The sequence below is a fragment of the Primulina eburnea genome, chromosome 7 (assembly GCF_022965805.1).
Source record: "Primulina eburnea isolate SZY01 chromosome 7, ASM2296580v1, whole genome shotgun sequence".
NCBI lineage: Eukaryota > Viridiplantae > Streptophyta > Magnoliopsida > Lamiales > Gesneriaceae > Primulina > Primulina eburnea.
Genome location: NC_133107.1, coordinates 3,902,242 through 3,920,851, shown reverse-complemented (window position 1 = coordinate 3,920,851; position 18,610 = coordinate 3,902,242). Strand labels below are relative to the sequence as shown.

At 33.9% G+C, this 18,610-nt stretch overlaps 2 protein-coding genes across 2 annotated transcripts; both read left to right on the top strand.

Annotated features, from left to right (window-relative positions):
- Window positions 1-426: 426 nt before the first annotated feature.
- Window positions 427-6,433, top strand: LOC140836743 (protein STICHEL-like 4). The gene is made up of 7 exons (XM_073202486.1): window positions 427-753; window positions 1,002-3,371; window positions 3,542-3,761; window positions 3,982-4,494; window positions 4,736-5,339; window positions 5,645-5,705; window positions 6,106-6,433. The coding sequence occupies exons 2-7, from the start codon at window positions 1,302-1,304 to the stop codon at window positions 6,196-6,198; spliced, it is 3,561 nt and encodes a 1,186-aa protein (XP_073058587.1). The 5' UTR covers window positions 427-753; window positions 1,002-1,301; the 3' UTR covers window positions 6,199-6,433.
- Window positions 6,434-14,814: 8,381 nt separating this feature from the next.
- LOC140836742 (U-box domain-containing protein 17-like) lies at window positions 14,815-17,497 on the top strand. The gene has a single exon (XM_073202485.1). It carries the CDS (start codon window positions 15,302-15,304, stop codon window positions 17,456-17,458), a length of 2,157 nt encoding a protein of 718 aa, XP_073058586.1. The 5' UTR covers window positions 14,815-15,301; the 3' UTR covers window positions 17,459-17,497.
- Window positions 17,498-18,610: the final 1,113 nt, after the last annotated feature.

The window sequence follows — 18,610 nt, the reverse complement described above, 5'->3', positions numbered from 1 at the left end:
CTAGATTGGACCAGCTGGTTAGACCGAAAATAGGTCACATGTCTGATTCAAACAGCTTCTTAAATCTTTTTTTCGTCCAAACCGGTCAAGAGATATTGAATCGGTCAAAAGATTCGACCGATTCAATTTTTAATTTATTTATTTTTTAAAATAATTTTGATAATATAAATATGGGTATTTGGATTATAAATTTTATTAAAAGACTTTTTTAATAATATCAAAGTTCGAGTAAAAATTAATATTAAAACTTAGTTGATTTTTTTTTTAAATTTTGATAAATATATTGTTATTATTTATATTTAGAATTTAAATATATGATTTATTATTTTATATATTATAATATTATTTTAATCAGACTGTCTGATTAAAAGGAATCAATTCAATCATCTTAAAAACAAAATGGGCATGACGCAGCATCTGTCAGCACGCCGGCCCACACCCCATGGCCGCAACATTTATGCAGACACTATATATTCATATACTCTCTCTCTCAAGTCAAATCCCATTCATCGACTATTTAACAACACTCACAAACTGCATGTGTTCGTTGTTCTTTTAACTTGGTGCGGGATAGGTGTTAGAGGCTTCTTCCATCGTTTTCTCTAAAGAATCCCTCGTGAAGTCTATGTTGCAAGTGGAGGAGAACGAGATCTGAGAAAGATTGTTGTGGGAGGATGCGAACACTTAATGACTGCAACGGGTAGCTTGCTAGTATAGCGGTAGTGGGCGGTTGCCTCCAACTCCGAGATTCAGGTGATATCTCTCATTTTGTCCTTGTGGCTAAGATTTTGGCCACCAATTTTCCAGATTCTCAGCCCCTTTTGAAGTTTCTTGCCCCTGTTCGTTGAAATGCTTGACCCCTCAATAAGAGTGAGACATTGAATAAAGAGCGGTCCTTCTCTTCCTCGAACTGCAGGCACTGCAAGAGTATCTCAAGTTATAATTTTTCTTTCGAGCTTCGCGTTGGAAAAGCTCATTTACCTTTTCTTTTTGTCATTTAGCTGTGTTTTGGTTCTCGCTCTGTACATTTGTGATGCCCCAAATGGCGAAAGCTTTTGCATCTTATTACTAGGGATCTTGTGTTGTGATTATTAGACTGCAGGTGTTTTAATCGTAAAGAGTGAATTTTTATAGACGTAATGATGGTGGATGGAGCTTTTGATTGCCAGGGATTGGGTTAATATCATATGACGTCTGCGAGCGGAGTAGTCGGGAGGCCTTGAACTGCTGCTGTAAATCATGAGCATTTTTTCTTTGCATAATCAAAGAACATATCCTGTGGATCGATTTATGTTCTGATCATGACCAGGGCTGTTCGTGACCGGATACTCAAGGATGTGAACGATAATATTAGCGACCATCTACGCAATCACATTCATCTAACAAATTGCATTCATTTGAAGAATCACATGCATAAGAATAGTCCCATTTTGGCCGATAGGGTTCTTATGCGGGACCTTGTTGTGCTTCAAAGGTCAAAGTCTTTAAGAGATCCTTCTGCGAGTCCTCCTTCATGGCACTCTCCTTCTGTATTTGATGAACGCCACAAAAGAGGGGAAAAGGATGTCTTGGCCAATTCAAGACGGTCCGTTGGCAGTGAGCGGCCTAAAGATAGTGGAAGAATTTCCGGTAGCTCCCCTCCAGTTGTTACTCAGCCAATATCAAAAGCAGTCTCTGGCCAGGTTAACAGGCATATTGAGGGACCAGCCACACTTGTGAGCAACCGCAGTGTCAAGGATGGGATTCATGAACAAAGAAGAGTCAAGAGAGAAGAATCAAGTAGAAAGTCTTGGGGAAATGATACAATGTTTTGGCATGATGATGGTCCACAACATGGAAATAGTTTGGTCCCTGGTGGTGTTTCTGGAAACTCTGAATTGCGAGACAAGGCTGTAAAAAAGAAACACGGCCACAGACAAGATAGACACCTCGAGACCCTTTCTGACCAGTTAAAAAATATTACAGATGAATGCGATGATGAAGCTTCGTCTCGAAATATTGACAATGTAAGGCAGAACAAGGTTGGAAAAATATCTGAAGAAGCAGGAGCAAGCATTTGCAGTCATGGTAATAGTCTGAATAGGGCAAAAAGACTCAGGTTTCGAGGGGCAAGAAGAAACCAGCATTACATTGCTGCCCGAGAAGCTGAGACTCAAAATGAAATGTATGTGGCCTCTAATTCATTTGCTCAAGGCAGAGCTCCCCAGAAATATTATGGGGAAGAGGGAGAACAAGAGCACGATGATCAAAATGTTGCTGGCATTCATAGGAATGGGTGTAGCATTCCTTGGAACTGGTCAAGCATTCACCACAGAGGGAAATCATTTCTTGACATGGCTGGCCGGAGCCTTTCTTGCGGGTTATCTGATACAAGGTTAAAGAAAGGTGGTTTTATTCCCCAAGGAAGAGATATCCCAGACATGCCCGTCGTATCAGAGCATTCAAGTTCGTCTACAAAATCTGAGGGGGAAGCATTGCCTCTGCTGCTTGATGCACCCGGATCTCAAAGAAGCATCGATCGTGCTCCTTGGCATCATGATTACTCAGGAGAGTTGGGCTTTTTTGCAGACAATCTGCTTAAGCAGGAGATCGACTCTGATCTTGCATCAGAAGGTAGATCTCATAAGCAACATAAATCTCGAAGGCAACACAATGATTTGCATCAAAATCTCACTCAAAAATACATGCCAAGAACGTTCAAAGATCTGGTTGGTCAGAACCTGGTGGTGCAGGCTCTTTCAAATGCTATTGCAAAAAGAAAGATTGGTTTGCTCTATGTGTTTTATGGTCCCCATGGAACTGGTAAAACCTCCTGTGCGCGTATATTTGCTAGAGCTTTAAATTGCCAGTCTTTAGAGCATTCAAAACCTTGTGGATTTTGCAATTCTTGTGCTGAATGTAATACTGGAAAAAGTCAAAATATTAAGGAAATTGGCCCGGTTAGTAATATTGACTTTCAAGGCTTTATAGAAGTTCTTGACCATATGGTTGCTTCGCAGCATCAATCTCAATACAGAGTCATCATATTCGACGAATGTGATACTTTGTCTTCTGATTGTTGGAGTGCAATATTGAAGGTCCTTGATCGATCCCCTAGGCGTGTCGTTTTCATCCTTGTTTGCTCAAGTTTTGATGTGTTGCCTCATATAATAATATCCAGGTGCCAGAAATTTTTTTTCCCAAAGTTGAAGGATGCAGACATAATATATACTCTGCAATGGATAGCAACCAAAGAAGAGATAGAAATTGATGAGGATGCTCTGAAGCTTATCGCATCAAGGTCAGATGGATCTTTGAGGGATGCTGAGATGACTTTAGAGCAATTAAGTTTGCTTGGACAAAGAATTTCTCTTTGCCTGGTACAAGAACTGGTAGGGGTCCTAAATGTGATCTTGTGTGCTCAACATCTCGTCTCATATTATTTGCTTTCAGTTACTTGCTTTACCTTACTCATTAGTAACATATCACCTTTCTTCTATTCGGATTCATGCAATTCAGATGCATGAAATGTATAAAAAACTCTTTTATTGTTTTATTATAGGCTGGGCTTATTTCGGATGAGAAGTTGGTAGATCTACTTGATTTGGCACTATCTGCAGACACTGTCCGTACAGTGCAAAATCTTAGAGAGATTATGGAATCTGGTGTAGAGCCATTGGCATTAATGTCACAGCTTGCTACAGTTATAACTGATATTCTTGCTGGAGACTATGATTTTCATAAACGAAGACCTAAAAGAAAGTTTTTTCGGCGACAAATATGTGAGTCCCATGATCCAGTATCTCTTGAGCTTCACATGTTCATTGTGATAAGTGTTTTCATGAACCTGCTGCATCCTGCATGCTGTAGTTAAATGTTGTGACCTTGCTGTTTCTTTTCCTTCAATTTTGAATTACAAAATGTGCTCAACTTTTAAGTTTTCAGTGTTCAAAACTTTGGGTAAGCCAAACCTTTATTCGTTGTTCTGCCTTTGCACGACAGTGACCAAAGAAGACATGGAAAAATTGCGTCAATCCCTGAAAACATTGTCTGAAGCAGAAAAACAGTTGAGGGTATCAAATGACAAGACGACTTGGCTGACTGCTGCATTGCTGCAACTGGCTCCTGATAAACAGTACATGGTACCAAGTTCCTCCGCAGATACCAGTATTAATCACAGTCCCCTACTCTTGAATACTGATTATTTAAAAGAGGGACCAAGGAAAAGCAAAGCTGAAATGCCAGCTGTTCGATCTGGAAGTTCAGGTGATGTTTATCAAAGTGCCAAGGGTGTTAGTATGAATGTGAAGGGCCATATCGGAACTGGAATGGTTTCACAACAGATGGACACCACCTCCAATGATAAAAATAATATAAACAAGGTTCGAGTACAAGGTAAGTTTCATCGTGAACTCGAAGAAATTTGGTTGGAAGTGCTTGAAAAGATCCCAATTAGTGGCATAAAAGAGTTCATGTATCAGGAGGGAAAGCTGATCTCTCTTAGTTATGATGCAGGTACTATCATATTGCTATGTTCTGTCTTATGCCATACTTCATCAATGTTGTAGAGATATTTTAAAAGTAGTTATTTTTTGTATATTAACATATCATGGGGTAATGATATATTTATATCAGATTTGTCTCTAATACTTGCATAGAACAAAGGTATATTTTATATCAGAATGATTTTGTGAATCTCTTAAATAAAACGTACATGTTCAGGTTTTTTGTCTTAACAGACGGCCTTTCTTGGCAGCTCCGACTGTGCAATTGCTGTTTAATTCACAGCTGACAATATCCAAGTTCGAAAAATTTAGTCCGCACATCTTACAAGCATTTGAGTCAGTCCTTGGATCTCCTGTGAACATAGAGATCAGATATGACACAAGAAAAGATATTGGCGCTGTGCCAATTCTATTACAAGCATCTCAGGCTCCATCCCGTTTATATTTAGACCCCATTCTTCTCACTGGTAATGGGAGTAATTCGGCAAATCATAGTGATACCAGAAGGCACCAAGATAGAGTTGCTTCTTCTTCTAGATTGGGCAGGAATGAAATTGTTGAAATCGAAGCTTCTCTTGGAAAGTATAATGGAGTTCAACACAGTGATAAAAAGGCAGACTTAGGCAGGCAAAAAAGTGAGAGTGCTTTAGCTGGAGCAACATCACAGAAGACGTCTGCTAATACTTCATTTCCAGGTCAAAGAAATTTGGGAGATAGAAATCAGAGTCTTAGCCTTGTCAGAAGCCGGTTATCTCTTGCCCATGTAATTCGGCACACAGAGGCTTGTTCACAACAAAATGGATGGTCAAAACACAAGGCAGTTTCCATTGCTGAAAAGCTTGAACAAGAAAATCTGTATGTATTGCTCTTTAATTGGGTGACAGATAATTATTGCTATCAGTTTTTATTACTTTCTGGTTGGATGCTTACTGCTATCTGCTTTTGTAGTCAGTTAGCGAGTAGGAGTTGACTAGGAGAACTTGTGCATATTTGTGTTTGTGTCTGTAAATATAAATTTTAATAACCACTCCTATACAACTTCAGAAGGCTTGGTAAATGACAACCACAATAATTTTCTAATGGTCTTTTGTCTTGGTTTGAACAATAAATTATGGCAGTTTTATCAATGATACCATATGGATATAATGATTTCGTTGCAGGAGATTAGAACCAAGATCAAGGAGATTGCTATGCTGGAGTCCAACTGTTTCACATCGAAAGGTAAAAAATAAAGAAATTCGTGTTTTTTATTTAAGAAATTGTTATTATTTTGGTAATTCGATGACCGGTAGTGTTCGCGGCATAAAACAGGTTTGTTAGTATGGTGAAGTTAGATGAACTAGTTTGCATGCATTTTGTCACTTGTCAAGTTATAAAAATATTATCAAGTCTCCTTCTAATATCTTGATTTAGTCAATATTGATCGGAGGATGGGATGCTTGCATAGCGAGTTCATAGAGACATGATCTTGTTAATGCAATCCAATATATTGTGTTTCATCTGGAGATTTGCATAATTTTCGCTTGAATTGTGATGCTTCCATGCAAACCAACACTCTGATTATTTATTTCTGCAAAGTGCTTGTACAAATTACTCATATTTACTATATTTCACTGTGCAGCTTTCAAGATTGAGAATCAGAACAAGGAAGCCACGTACATTTCTAAAATTTATCTCCTGCGGAAGGTGTCTCACCAGTAGGTCTCGAAGATAAAATGTCAGGACTCGTTATCGGTGTTTTTAGTTAGATTCATTCATGCACCAGTCTTTTACGGCTTATATTTGATAAAACTCGTTATTTGGAATAGCTTAGAATAGATAATCTGGGAGACCGTCAGGAACATCAAGATTCAGATTTTTCCTCAGTATGAATAAATCACGTATTTTGCCCATTTTTTGGTTCTTCTTAGGTTCATAAGCTTATTGTCTCCTGTATTGATATGCTGTCTACTTGTCCCTTTTGCATACAAATTCCTTGCTTTGGTTTACTTGCCCCTTTTGCATACAAATTCCTACACCAGTTTCCTTGCTTTGATAGTTTTCCTTTATTGTTTTTCAAAAAAAGATTAAGCAAAAATAGCACTCCTCCTAATTTATTTATTAGGTGTTGTATAGGGCAAACAATCGATTATATTCCACAGTTGCTCTTAATTTTTATAAGTACTTTTGAAGATTTTGTAGAATACTAAATTTTATTTATATATAAGTTTTTAAGAGTTTTGAATGTAACTCATAAAATTTCAATCATATATTATTGCAAGCATTTATTTTTTAAAAAATATTTTGTATTTTTTTTTTTTTATAATTTGCACTTCCAGACTATTTTTCTACATATTTTTGTATAATTATACAAATTTTTTCATGTGTTTTTTTAAATTAATCTTATATAAACATGATATTACAAAGATATTTAGGAAAATAGATTTGAAATGTAATTGGATTACATAGAGAATATCAATTTTTAAAAATAATAATCGACTAAAATTAAATAACAAAATACCATTTATATTACAATAATAATATATAAAAATAACGTGGACTCATTCTGCCTAGTCTAATGGGAAGATCGCGCTAGTTTATAGACTAAGACCATCTCCAATCCACTGCACTACATTCTGCACTATATTCTGCACTACAATAGTGTAACACTAAATTCATCTCCAACCTATCTACACTACATTCTACACTAAAAAAGAATATTCTCAGAATATTCTTATAATATTAATTTTAATTCAATAATAACTATTTATAATTCCATTACACAATTATACATAATAAATATAATTATATTATTTCATTATATCAGGATCTGGTTTACCAGATTACTAAATATCATTTAATAAATTTTATTGTTTGTATCGTAATTTTGTTGTTTGTTTGTTGTTGTTTTTAAAATTATTTCGTATTATGTTGTAAAATGTATCATTTTAATGTACTAGTAATATAATTTGGTTGTTTATTAAATTAATTTAATATCTATTTAAATTTTTTTAAAAAAATTTAAATAAATTTAAATTAATATTTAAGTTTCATGAAAAAATTATTTTAAAAATTAAAAAAATAAAAATATTAATTATATAATTAATATATAGTAAAATATTAAATATTTATAATTATTTAAAAACAAATAAAAAAAAAAGGTGCTGCGCCACATGTAGAGTGATTTTTAAGGCAACTCCAGTCCAGCACCATTTTTGGTGCTGGATTGGAGTGAAAAACCTTGCTCCACAATGAAGTTGCTCCATTGTGGAGCAAGGGTTGGAGTTGCCCTAAAACCATATACAATTCCACGGTCCGCAGCTCTGAAAATAATTGAGCACCTTGAATTTTTATACAAAAGATGATAATTCGATCAGAATTTTTTTAAATTTATTTTAAGTAACATTATTATGGCATTTAATTTTGTTTTTTATATTACAAAAATCGCTTTAAAATTCTAATTTGGTATCAGGAAAAGAAAATAGTCTATATTCAAATACTTAAATAAGAATTTTATGCCCTTATAATATATGTATAATAATATAATGGGGTATTTTTCTTCCACCACAATCAATTATTATTATTAATTCTATTTGAGAATGTGTATTTGAAATAAACCAGAGAAGATCATGTTCTTAAAAAAAACTAAAAATAATTGATTAAATGTATTTTAAAATTTTTTCACTAATTATAATTTGGTCGAGTACCACGACATGTGACAATCATGCAAAATAGAAAATAAGCAGCCACCTGATTAAGGCGTTAAAGCTTCGGTCGAAGTCTTTGGTCAGCTCTGGAAATTAATTAATTAATTTCTAATAATCGAGATTTTTTTTTATAATCTCCACGCTTTGATTTATCAATTAAAAATATTAGTGCTGAGAAAAGACAGGATTTCGTTGGTATTCATTCATTTAAAAGTTTACTAAGTAAAGACACGTGCATTGCACGTGGGGATAGCAAGTAAGGTTGTGAATGTATATTATCGATAATACAAATAATAAGCACAACAATAAAGATAATAATATTTTATTGCTAAATAGATTATTTTCAAAGTCTATCAATATTACAACCCTTCATAGTTTTTCATTTTTTATCTGTATATCTTGCTTTTCTGGTGTATCTGGGATTTTAGCTTATTTTCGGCTTCTGTGAGTGAATGTTGATAGCTTCTCTTCATCTCCTAGGTCACTTGATTGAATTTTCAGCTTCTCTGTGTGAATGTTTATAGCTTCTCTTCATCTCCTAGGTCACTTGATTGAATTTTCAGCTTCTCGGTGTTCTTGTTGTGTTGACCTTTTTCCTTGCTTTTCTGGCATGTGGTGAACTATTTTTTCCTTTGAACTTGAAGCTGAAGTATTCTTCCTTTTCTTGACATCTTCGGAGTTGGCTTGTATTTTTTTATCTGTCACCAATCCTTCCACTATGATGGACACTGTGCCATTATTTTGTTTTACACTGTTGTCTAACTTAAACAATAATTTGTGTTTGACAGTATTTTGCTCCTCAATTTGTTGGAGATATTGTTTAGGTATTTCATCATGAATTAAGAAATGTTATTTTTTATCGATGTGAAATCGAAGATGAACTGTTGTTATATTACGAAATATGTTACCTTCAATGTCTTGTCAATGAACTCTTGTACTGGGAAGCCTATCAACATCGCAGCAATATCCTCAAACAAAATAATCATTGCCATCAAATCATTTTTTTTGTACAGTTAATGACAAACGATACCTTTTTATATTTCATTGTATGTTGTAAATATTTAATTATCTTATTTGTAATTATATGGTGCTAGTGATTATCATCTTACCTTGGAATGATCTTAATGTTGAAGTCGATGCAGTGGATGCAATTGTTTCATTCAGTTGTTTTTTTGATTGCTTTCAGACAGTTTTGACATGCTTCATACCATGGGGTCGACTTGTTCTCAATCTTTGAAATAATTCCTTCGAGACAATAGTAGCGATTCTGTAGACGTAGACAATAACATGGGAAAACAATAATTGATATTGGATTGACTACTATAATGTTTTTGTTTGGGAAAGGTGACCAAAACGTTCTATTGTTTTTACCAAGAGTATAAATGGAGTGTATATATTATATACTGCAACTTATTGCTTGTTAAGCAAATATATGCTAATGATGTAGATAAAGACAATATATAATCATGCATTTATTTGATAATGATGTTGATAAGGACAAGATCAAATCATGTATAGCTCTGTTAAAGTATGTATTTCCTTTTGTAACTGTGCAATAATGACAGTCTTCGAACTTGATACCATCTTTTCCATATACATCATATCCAAGTTGATGTTGTTTTGATCAGTTTCCAACATGTTCATATGTACAAAATAATGGCATTCTAAAGGTGTGAATATTATCTCACGATAATATAAATGAGGTGTAGATTAAAATTTACTATAGATTATACAATAAGATATAGTCCTTGGCTTCGAAAGAAATTACCTTCAGCTTTATAAATTAAATTCTTGTAGTAATGCTAAACATAATAATTAAAATTAATAAATAGTGTTGGATATATTTAAGTTTATACACAATATTTTTTACGTTATTCTGAGTAAAAATAGAAATATCAAAAAATATATTAACAATATAACGAAAATGGTTTGCTTTGGAATATTTTTAACAAAGGACAAATTAGAAAAATAGACATAAAAAATGTTAAATTATACATGTTTGTTCTCTTCCTAGTACCGAATCCAATGATGAGAAATCTTCCCCTTGCAAAATTTCTTGTTGATGCTGAAGATTTGCATTCTCGTCTTTGAATTTGGGGATGTTTTGATACGGAATATTAGGATTATTATAATATCAGCAGTAGGAGTATTATAATATCGTTGATCTAAACTTGCTTCTTTACAGATCTGAAGAGTTAATCTTTAACATAAGGAAAATCATTTATTCTTCGTAATAATTGAGCATATGGATTCTTTTCCATAACTCCCATCAACAGCTCCATAGTATCTCTTGAGAGATCTGCATTGTCCAAAACATTCAATCTATTGTTCAATTCATTCGTATTATCCCAGAAATACAGTTGTAAATACGATGGTCTGTCATCACGAGGAATCATAGGAGGAAGCGTATGGAAAATTTGACCATGGAACATGTAAATACCACGACTGGAAGATACTAATTCATTATCCAAGATAACTATAAAAGAAGTGAAAGATAATATGTTATTGTAATCTCTAGGTTTTTTACGAAAACTAATTGCTTCTCTTGAGACATTATCAGAAAAGAGCATATATAGCTCATCTGGTATGTCTGTTTCTGCCAATCTAATTTTTCCATTGTCACAACAAAATGTCGCGCTTTCAAATTCGAATTTCTTTGTAGCACAATATTATCATGTCAACATTGAACCCAATTCATGGACTTCTGTTTTATCTGAATTAAAAAAATAAGAGAGGAGGAAAAAATATCAATGTGACACACGGATTTCAGATAGATTAGTATTTTCAATTCCAAAATATATCATTTAAGTAATAACTATTTTTGTACAAATGTACGTACCATCTTGTCTAGTCGCTTTCGGCTGCGAAGCTTCTTCAAACGTTCCGAGCTTCATTTCAGATATTCTACGTTTTTTGCTTGTGGTATACTGAGTTATAGAACCTCTAGCTCTAGCTTTGCTTTGCACACGATCAACATTTGATAGCTTTAAACGAAATTTAGAATTATTTAAAGATAAGATCGATAAACATTGGGAAAATTAGCATTTTCATCATGTACCTTAACTACCTTTTGATTTTAGTGAGGTATGTTGTCATGTTTTGGAAAATGCACAATAACTTGGATGAAATATTTGGATTTAGTCATGTGTCGCCAGCTCTCTCGAGAGCAGCCACGATTTAGTTGAAATCCTCCGAGTCATTGTACTTTTACAAAAATATGAGAACATACGGGATCAAAACCAAAAGCAGACCAACATAAAGATCTAAAATACTAATTTTCCTGATAAACGTTACAAAATTTTCACAAAGAACAAGTTCAAATTAAATTACTATTATTGTAATATAAAACAACAAGATAAAATACCAATATCCGAGCATCTTCATCACCGAGTGAAAAGGGGTGAGTAAACAACCTGCTGAAACCAAAACATGATGAATACAAAAAGAATGTCAATAAGGTGGTTGATATTAACATATGAATGGATCAATACTTAGTTTATTCTTGCCTTTTTGAGTGATTCGGAAGATTTTCGACCCATTTCAGATACGAAGAAACTTCCAAGTAGAATATGCCTAATTCCCAGATATCAATAAGTTATTTACTTCAGACTAAATGCAATAATGTTCCAAAGAAATGGCTAAGCTATGACAATCAAATGAAGAATAATTTTTTTTTACATATGATTAGTATTAGTAATAATAATGTGAAAAGACACAAAAACAAGATAACATCACGTATTTCTAAGTATGCAAGTAATTAATAATAACTTTAAAGAAATGTTTAAAGTAAATAAATGGAAAAAATTGTTCTCTCAAAAATTAAATTTATTTGAGTTCCAAATATGGTTATTAAATTTATTAACATGAATATTTGGATTTTATGTTAAATTAAATTAAATAAGTATATCAAGAGCCGAAATTATAATGATAAAAACAACCACTCAATAATAAAATTATTTCTTTGAATGACTTATTAAAAATAATATGATAACATTTGTTCATATGATGAAATAAATTTTACAATATAAGATGCAACTTTAGCACCGAGAACTTTACACAAATAATAAAGGAACGAAAAAGAAATAAAACGTCATAGTGAAATTACTTAATTCCATTACACTCTCAGGTCAAGCCAATAGGGAGAGATATAGATTTTTCATATGAAAAACCTGTCCATAAGTTGTTAGTTTCCTAAATAGATGTTATATTATTAGCTTTTAAATTTACTTAGTCGTAGGAGTTCATAGGGAGAGATATAGAATTTTCATAATTTAATCTATGATATAAAACGCGAATTTTTTTTGTTTTGCATGCATCCATAATGAACTGTATAAATCTCGTCATGAGATATTTTTCATTATTGATATTGAAAACATGCGAGATAAGTAAGCAATAACTACTAAAATTTGTTTATTAAAAAAAAACAATGCATTTATATTTCTCATACGGTCATATTGCATAAATGTCATACTACATGTTTTATTTAATTAATTTTGTTGTGTCGTAACGGTAATATACTAGAACTGGAACTATTGGACAAGCATCGACGTCACCTCTCAGAATATATAACACACGCTCTATATATATATACACACGCCGATTTGACCAAAGACCAATAATTAATAATTAAAAGTCAAAGAGCATAAATGACAATTCACAATATAGGCTCTTTTATGTAGGTAATAATAATAATAACAATAATATATAGATAATATATCAAAAAAGCCAAAGGACATAAATGACAATTACAATGTTCAATATTGGCTCTTTAATAATTACTAAAAACCAAATGACATAAATGACAATTCACAATATTGGCTCTTTTATATAGACGATGATGATAATAATAATAATAATAATAATAATCTCTTTAATAATTATTAAAAATTATATATACACACTCGATTTGACCAAAGACCAATAATTAATAATTAAAAGTCAACGAGCATAAATGACAATTCACAGTATAGGCTTGTAGGTAATAATAATAATAACATTAATATATAGATAATATATCAAAAAAGCCAAAGGACATAAATGATAATTCACAATGTTCAATATTGGCTCTTTAATAATTACTAAAAACCAAATGACATAAATGACAATTCAAAATATTGGCTCTTTTATAATAATAATAATAATAATAATAATAATCTCTTTAATAATTATTAAAAGTCAAAGGACATAAATGATAATTCACAATTTACAATGTTCAATATTGACTATTTAATAATTATTAAAAAGATAATATAATAATAATAATAATAATAATAATAATAATAATAATAATAATCTCTTTAATAATTATTAAAAGCCAAAGGATATAAATGACAATTCACAATTTACAATGTTAAATATTGACTCTTTAATAATTATTAAAAAGGTAATAATAATAATAATAATAATAATAATAATAATAATCTCTTTAATAATTATTAAAAGCCAAATGACATCAATGACAATTCACAATGTTTAATATTGACTTTTTAATAATTACTAAAAACTAAAGGACATAAATGAAAATTCACAATGATATTGACTCTTTTATATAGATAATAATAATAATAGATTTATTATAATTATTATTTCCGATAAACAACAAGACACGGGTCTCTCGGTCTTGTACATGTCCCAAAAAATAAGTCAGGTAGATTCACCTACGCATTGCCTCAATTATTATAATTTTTTTTTTAAAAAAAAACATAGGATTCCCAAATTCCAAGTAATTCCATGCTCGTCCAATTTGATAAAAGTATAAGGGGTTATTGGACTATGTCAATTGTATTACTTGTTCTCGCCTGATTAACTTTATGCTTACTTGTTAAAACATTTTGAGTCATTTTTTCAAAATATAACTTGACAAATAAATTTTTTTTGAGACACTTGCTTGACAAATAATTCACACGTTAATATTGTGAGGTCATGAAAAAAATATTAATCTATATCTCAAAAATATTAATTTTTATTATAATTATGTATCGATAAACTCTTTTAACGGGGTATAGATATGTGATACTGTATCACAAGATACCTATTACATAACAAGAAAGATGAAGTCTATTGTTTTTCAATCATGTTGTAACTCAAATATATAGAAATTATTTGAGTGTACGTATACAGTATATTATTAATAAGCTTAAACACGTGTAGAAATTAACGTTGTGTGAAGAACTGCGTTAAAAAGTTTCTCAATCCTTTTCAAACGACAAAGGTTTTATCTTAAACAAATAGAATTTGGCACTAGGACTCCAAAGCTTCTCTATGAAAACCTGGAACCCTCGTGTGAGCCTGTGAGGGTTGGAAGCTAGCTGCCAATTCGTCTTTGGATGTTGCACACTACATACCCGTCCAAGAAGAACGGGAAAGTACAAAGATCTTGAAACACATTTCGATTGTATATGAATCTAGGGACTGCATTAAAAAATATTAAGTTTTTTTCAGTATACAAACTTGTAGTAGCCAATTTGAAGACCACTTGATTTGCGGATTTTTGGGTAATGATTCAAAACAACTTCATGTGAAGTTGATCGTACTTATACTTACATCTAATATTCGACCAAAAAATGAAGTTATGTTTTATATTACAGATTGAAGTACGCGTAATCTTCACTTGAGTATTTAATACGAAGAGGCAGTGATAACTGATAAATAGGACGCAAGTGGAACGATTGCAGAGGATGAATAGACGAAAACGACAAATCTGGATAACACTTGGATAATCCCAAAGCACCCTCTGCCTCTGCTCCTGCCCCCGTTGAAAAGGCCATTGCTTTAGGCAGATGTTGCTTTCAAGCAGCCTGCATTGAATTTCCTCCAGCAAGAAACCAAGAATATTAAGCCAAATCACAGTTGTAGGTCACCCAATCTAAGATTCGGTCAACCCACCATAAATCAAAGTGACCCAAGAGCGCTCTTTTTTTTTTTTTTTCATTGTTTCCTGTTTTCATCTTTGGCACACGGATTCGGAATATATATATGTATATATGTATGTATGTATATATGTATGTATGTACACAGGGACATCAAGCTTAGCCTTTTTAGTTGTATAGAGCATGGAACAATCATCGAATTCTTGTAAATCGTGTAATTATTGATCACCCGTCTCGTGTTTGCGTATAGTTTTGGTGATAAATGGCTTCAGCGGCTATGTTTTCGTCTTTGAGGAGGCGGACGTTGCCGTCTATGGACGCGTTTCTGGCGCCGGTGGATCTATCGGATGCCTGTGTTATAAAGGATTTACGCGCTATTTGTACAGAGCTGGTCTCATCGTTTTCAGGTGACTGTGGCTTTACGCCATTTTTCCATGGCAGGAATACAAGATCTTTGATTCGGAAAGTTCAGGATATTTCCGTTCTCTTGGATGCTTTTGGTGATGTGAGATTCTCGAAAGTGTCTTTCACCGTGTTTTTATGCTTCAAGGAGTTGTACCTCCTGCTTTATAGAGCGAAAATTTTGATTGATTTCGTAAGAGGGTCCAGTAAGTTATGGCTGTTGCTTCAAAACCACTCAATTTCTGGCCATTTCCATGATTTGAACCTGGATATTTCCACCCTTTTGGATATTTTCCCTTTAAGTGACACTAACTTGTCTGAAGATGCTAAAGAACTGGTTGTATTGTTGAGAGAACAAACAAGGAATTCAAAATTGTCCATTAACAAGCATGACGATTTGTTGAGGTTGAAGTTTTATTATTTCTTGAATGAATTTGAGAATGGAAGGGTTCCTGGGAAGAATGAATTGTCCGCATTTCTGGTGGAAAAGTTGAGTATTTGCGACGTGAAAAGTTGTAGAGTCGAGATTGAGTTCTTAGAGGAGCAGATTGTGAATCATGATGGGGATGTTGAACCAACAACATCGGTTCTAAATGGATTTGTGGCTTTAATACGGTACTGTAGGTTCTTGCTGTTTCGATTTGAGGATGAAGAAGGCGAATTAGGAAACTGGAAGCGTAAGAAGCCAAAGAAAGGGTTAATCACTCAGAAGATTGCTGATACTTTTATTGCCATCCCCAAGGATTTTTGTTGCCCAATATCACTGGATTTGATGAAGGATCCTGTCATAGTATCAACAGGGCAGACTTACGATCGTGCATCAATTATGAGATGGATGGGGGAGGGCCATAATAATTGCCCAAAGACGGGGCAGATGCTCCTCCATACTCATTTGGTGCCAAATCGGGCTTTGAGAAATTTTATTATGCAATGGTGTCTAGCTAATGGGATTCCATATGATCTACCCGAAAATGCAGATTATTTATCCGAAAATGCAGTGTTTGCCTCACCAAGCAAGGCAGCACTTGAAGCCACTAAAGCCACAACGCATCTGCTTATTGAACAGCTATCAAATGGTAGAGCGAGATCGAAGACTGTGGCTGCCAGGGAGATTAGATTGTTAGCAAAAAGAGGAAGGGAGAATCGGGCTTGCATTGCTGAGGCTGGTGCTATACCGCTTTTAAAAATGCTTCTTTCCTCTTCAGATGCCTTAGCACAGGAGAATGCAGTGACTGCAATGTTGAATTTGTCTATCTACGATAAGAACAAAAGCATAATCATGGATGTAGAAGGGTGTTTAGGCGATATTGTCGGAGTTCTAAAATACGGGACCACAACCGAGGCCAGGGAAAATGCTGCGGCCACGTTGTTCAGTCTCTCTGCTGTTCACAACTATAAGAAACAGATAGCTCAAGAAGATGGAGCGATCAAAGCTTTGGCAGGACTGTTGAAAGAGGGGACAGCTAGAGGTAAAAAAGATGCTGTGACAGCATTGTTTAATTTAGCAACCCACATCGAGAATTGTGCTAGAATGATAGAGTCAGGGACTGTAACAGCACTAGTTGATGCTCTAGAATGTGACGGCGTGTCTGAAGAAGCTGCAGGTGCATTGGTCCTGATTGTACGGCAGCCAATAGGGGCTGAAGCAGTCGGAAATGAGGAAAATGCAGTTCCTGGTCTGATTGGAATGATGCGTTTTGGCACTCCGAAGGGGAAAGAAAACGCTGTAGCGATTTTGCTTGAATTATGTAGAAGTGGTGGGTCAGCCACCACAGAGAAGGTGGTGAAGGCTCCAGCATTGGTTGGCTTACTGCAGAGTTTGCTCTTTACAGGGACGAAGCGTGCCAGGAGAAAAGCAGCATCACTTGCTAGAGTCTTCCAGAGGTCTGAAAATGCCTCCTTCCATTTTGGCGGATTGGGTGTTGGGTATGCATTTGCTGGAAACTCAGCTGCACAAGATACAAATTTTGCTGGTGATGCTACGATGGCAGTGTCCGTTTCGGTACCTGTATTATAGTGGTTATATGAACATTCATGGTTATGTTTACCCCATTCATTACTCTCTCTCTCATATGACCAACATTCTTTTTCAGATAGTGATAGACTTATTGTCCAGGAGAAAGAATATGTAAACATACTTGAAGGCTGTATCAAATTGTTCAATCAATTCATTATGTGGTGTTGGGGTTTTTTTTTTAATCATATATCATTGATGCCGTTGTGCCAAGATACATTAATGTATTGCTTGATTCGCGGAGAAAAACTTATTCTAGCTTGCTTCAATCTTTTGAGCCAAATTTTGAGCACATATTTCAACTGCTGTCGTCTGTTTATCATCCATCTATATTGCTTATTTCACTTATGAAAAGGAAATACAAAGTTATATCTTTGAAGATCTATTTCAAGCTTGGAGATTACTTTGTTGTATGTGATGCTGCTAATCTTGACATGTTTAAACCTTTATAGGGTAATTGGTAAAAAACAGCCTGTCGTTTGAAGTATGCTGTGACATAATATATACTTATAGTCAAATGCCAAAACATTGTGGGATAACAGCAGACGAGTAGAAATAGAATGAGATGATGAATAGAATTGACTGCCGTACTGTTCATGTCATACCCAGAAGTCTATAGGAATATTATCATCCACTTCCTGATCTGAGGCTTTTTCCTTGAGGTTCACCCCGTCCATAGCTCTGTATGATTCCATCATCTTACCAACTTAAACAATAGCTTTGGAATGATTCACTTGCATGTCTCCCTCCCCTTCTATACTGAACCATGTATCATCCTCTAGTATTCTTTTCAATAATTCGTAAGTTTCAGCATTTTCTTTAGTTGCCTGAATGGAGTTTCCCGAATTGTCGGCTGAGGAAACTTTTGGTGTGGAAATTTCTCTCTTATCTTCCTTATTCACTTCACTTTCTGTACTCTTTAGTCTAGTTACTCTTGGCTTTTTCGCGTCATTTTTGCTTGCGGGATCTTTTGTTTCTTTCAGATGCTTTAAAAAGAATGTTAAGCGAACCTCGCCTTGAAATTTGGTGATTCTGGTATCTGCATCAAAGAATTTAGGTTTCATGAAAAGGAGAAAAGGTAAGACGGGTATTTTTTTGCCAAGAAAAGTAGGCAGATTTTCATGGAATCTTGAAACGAGTCTGCTTTCTTGAACT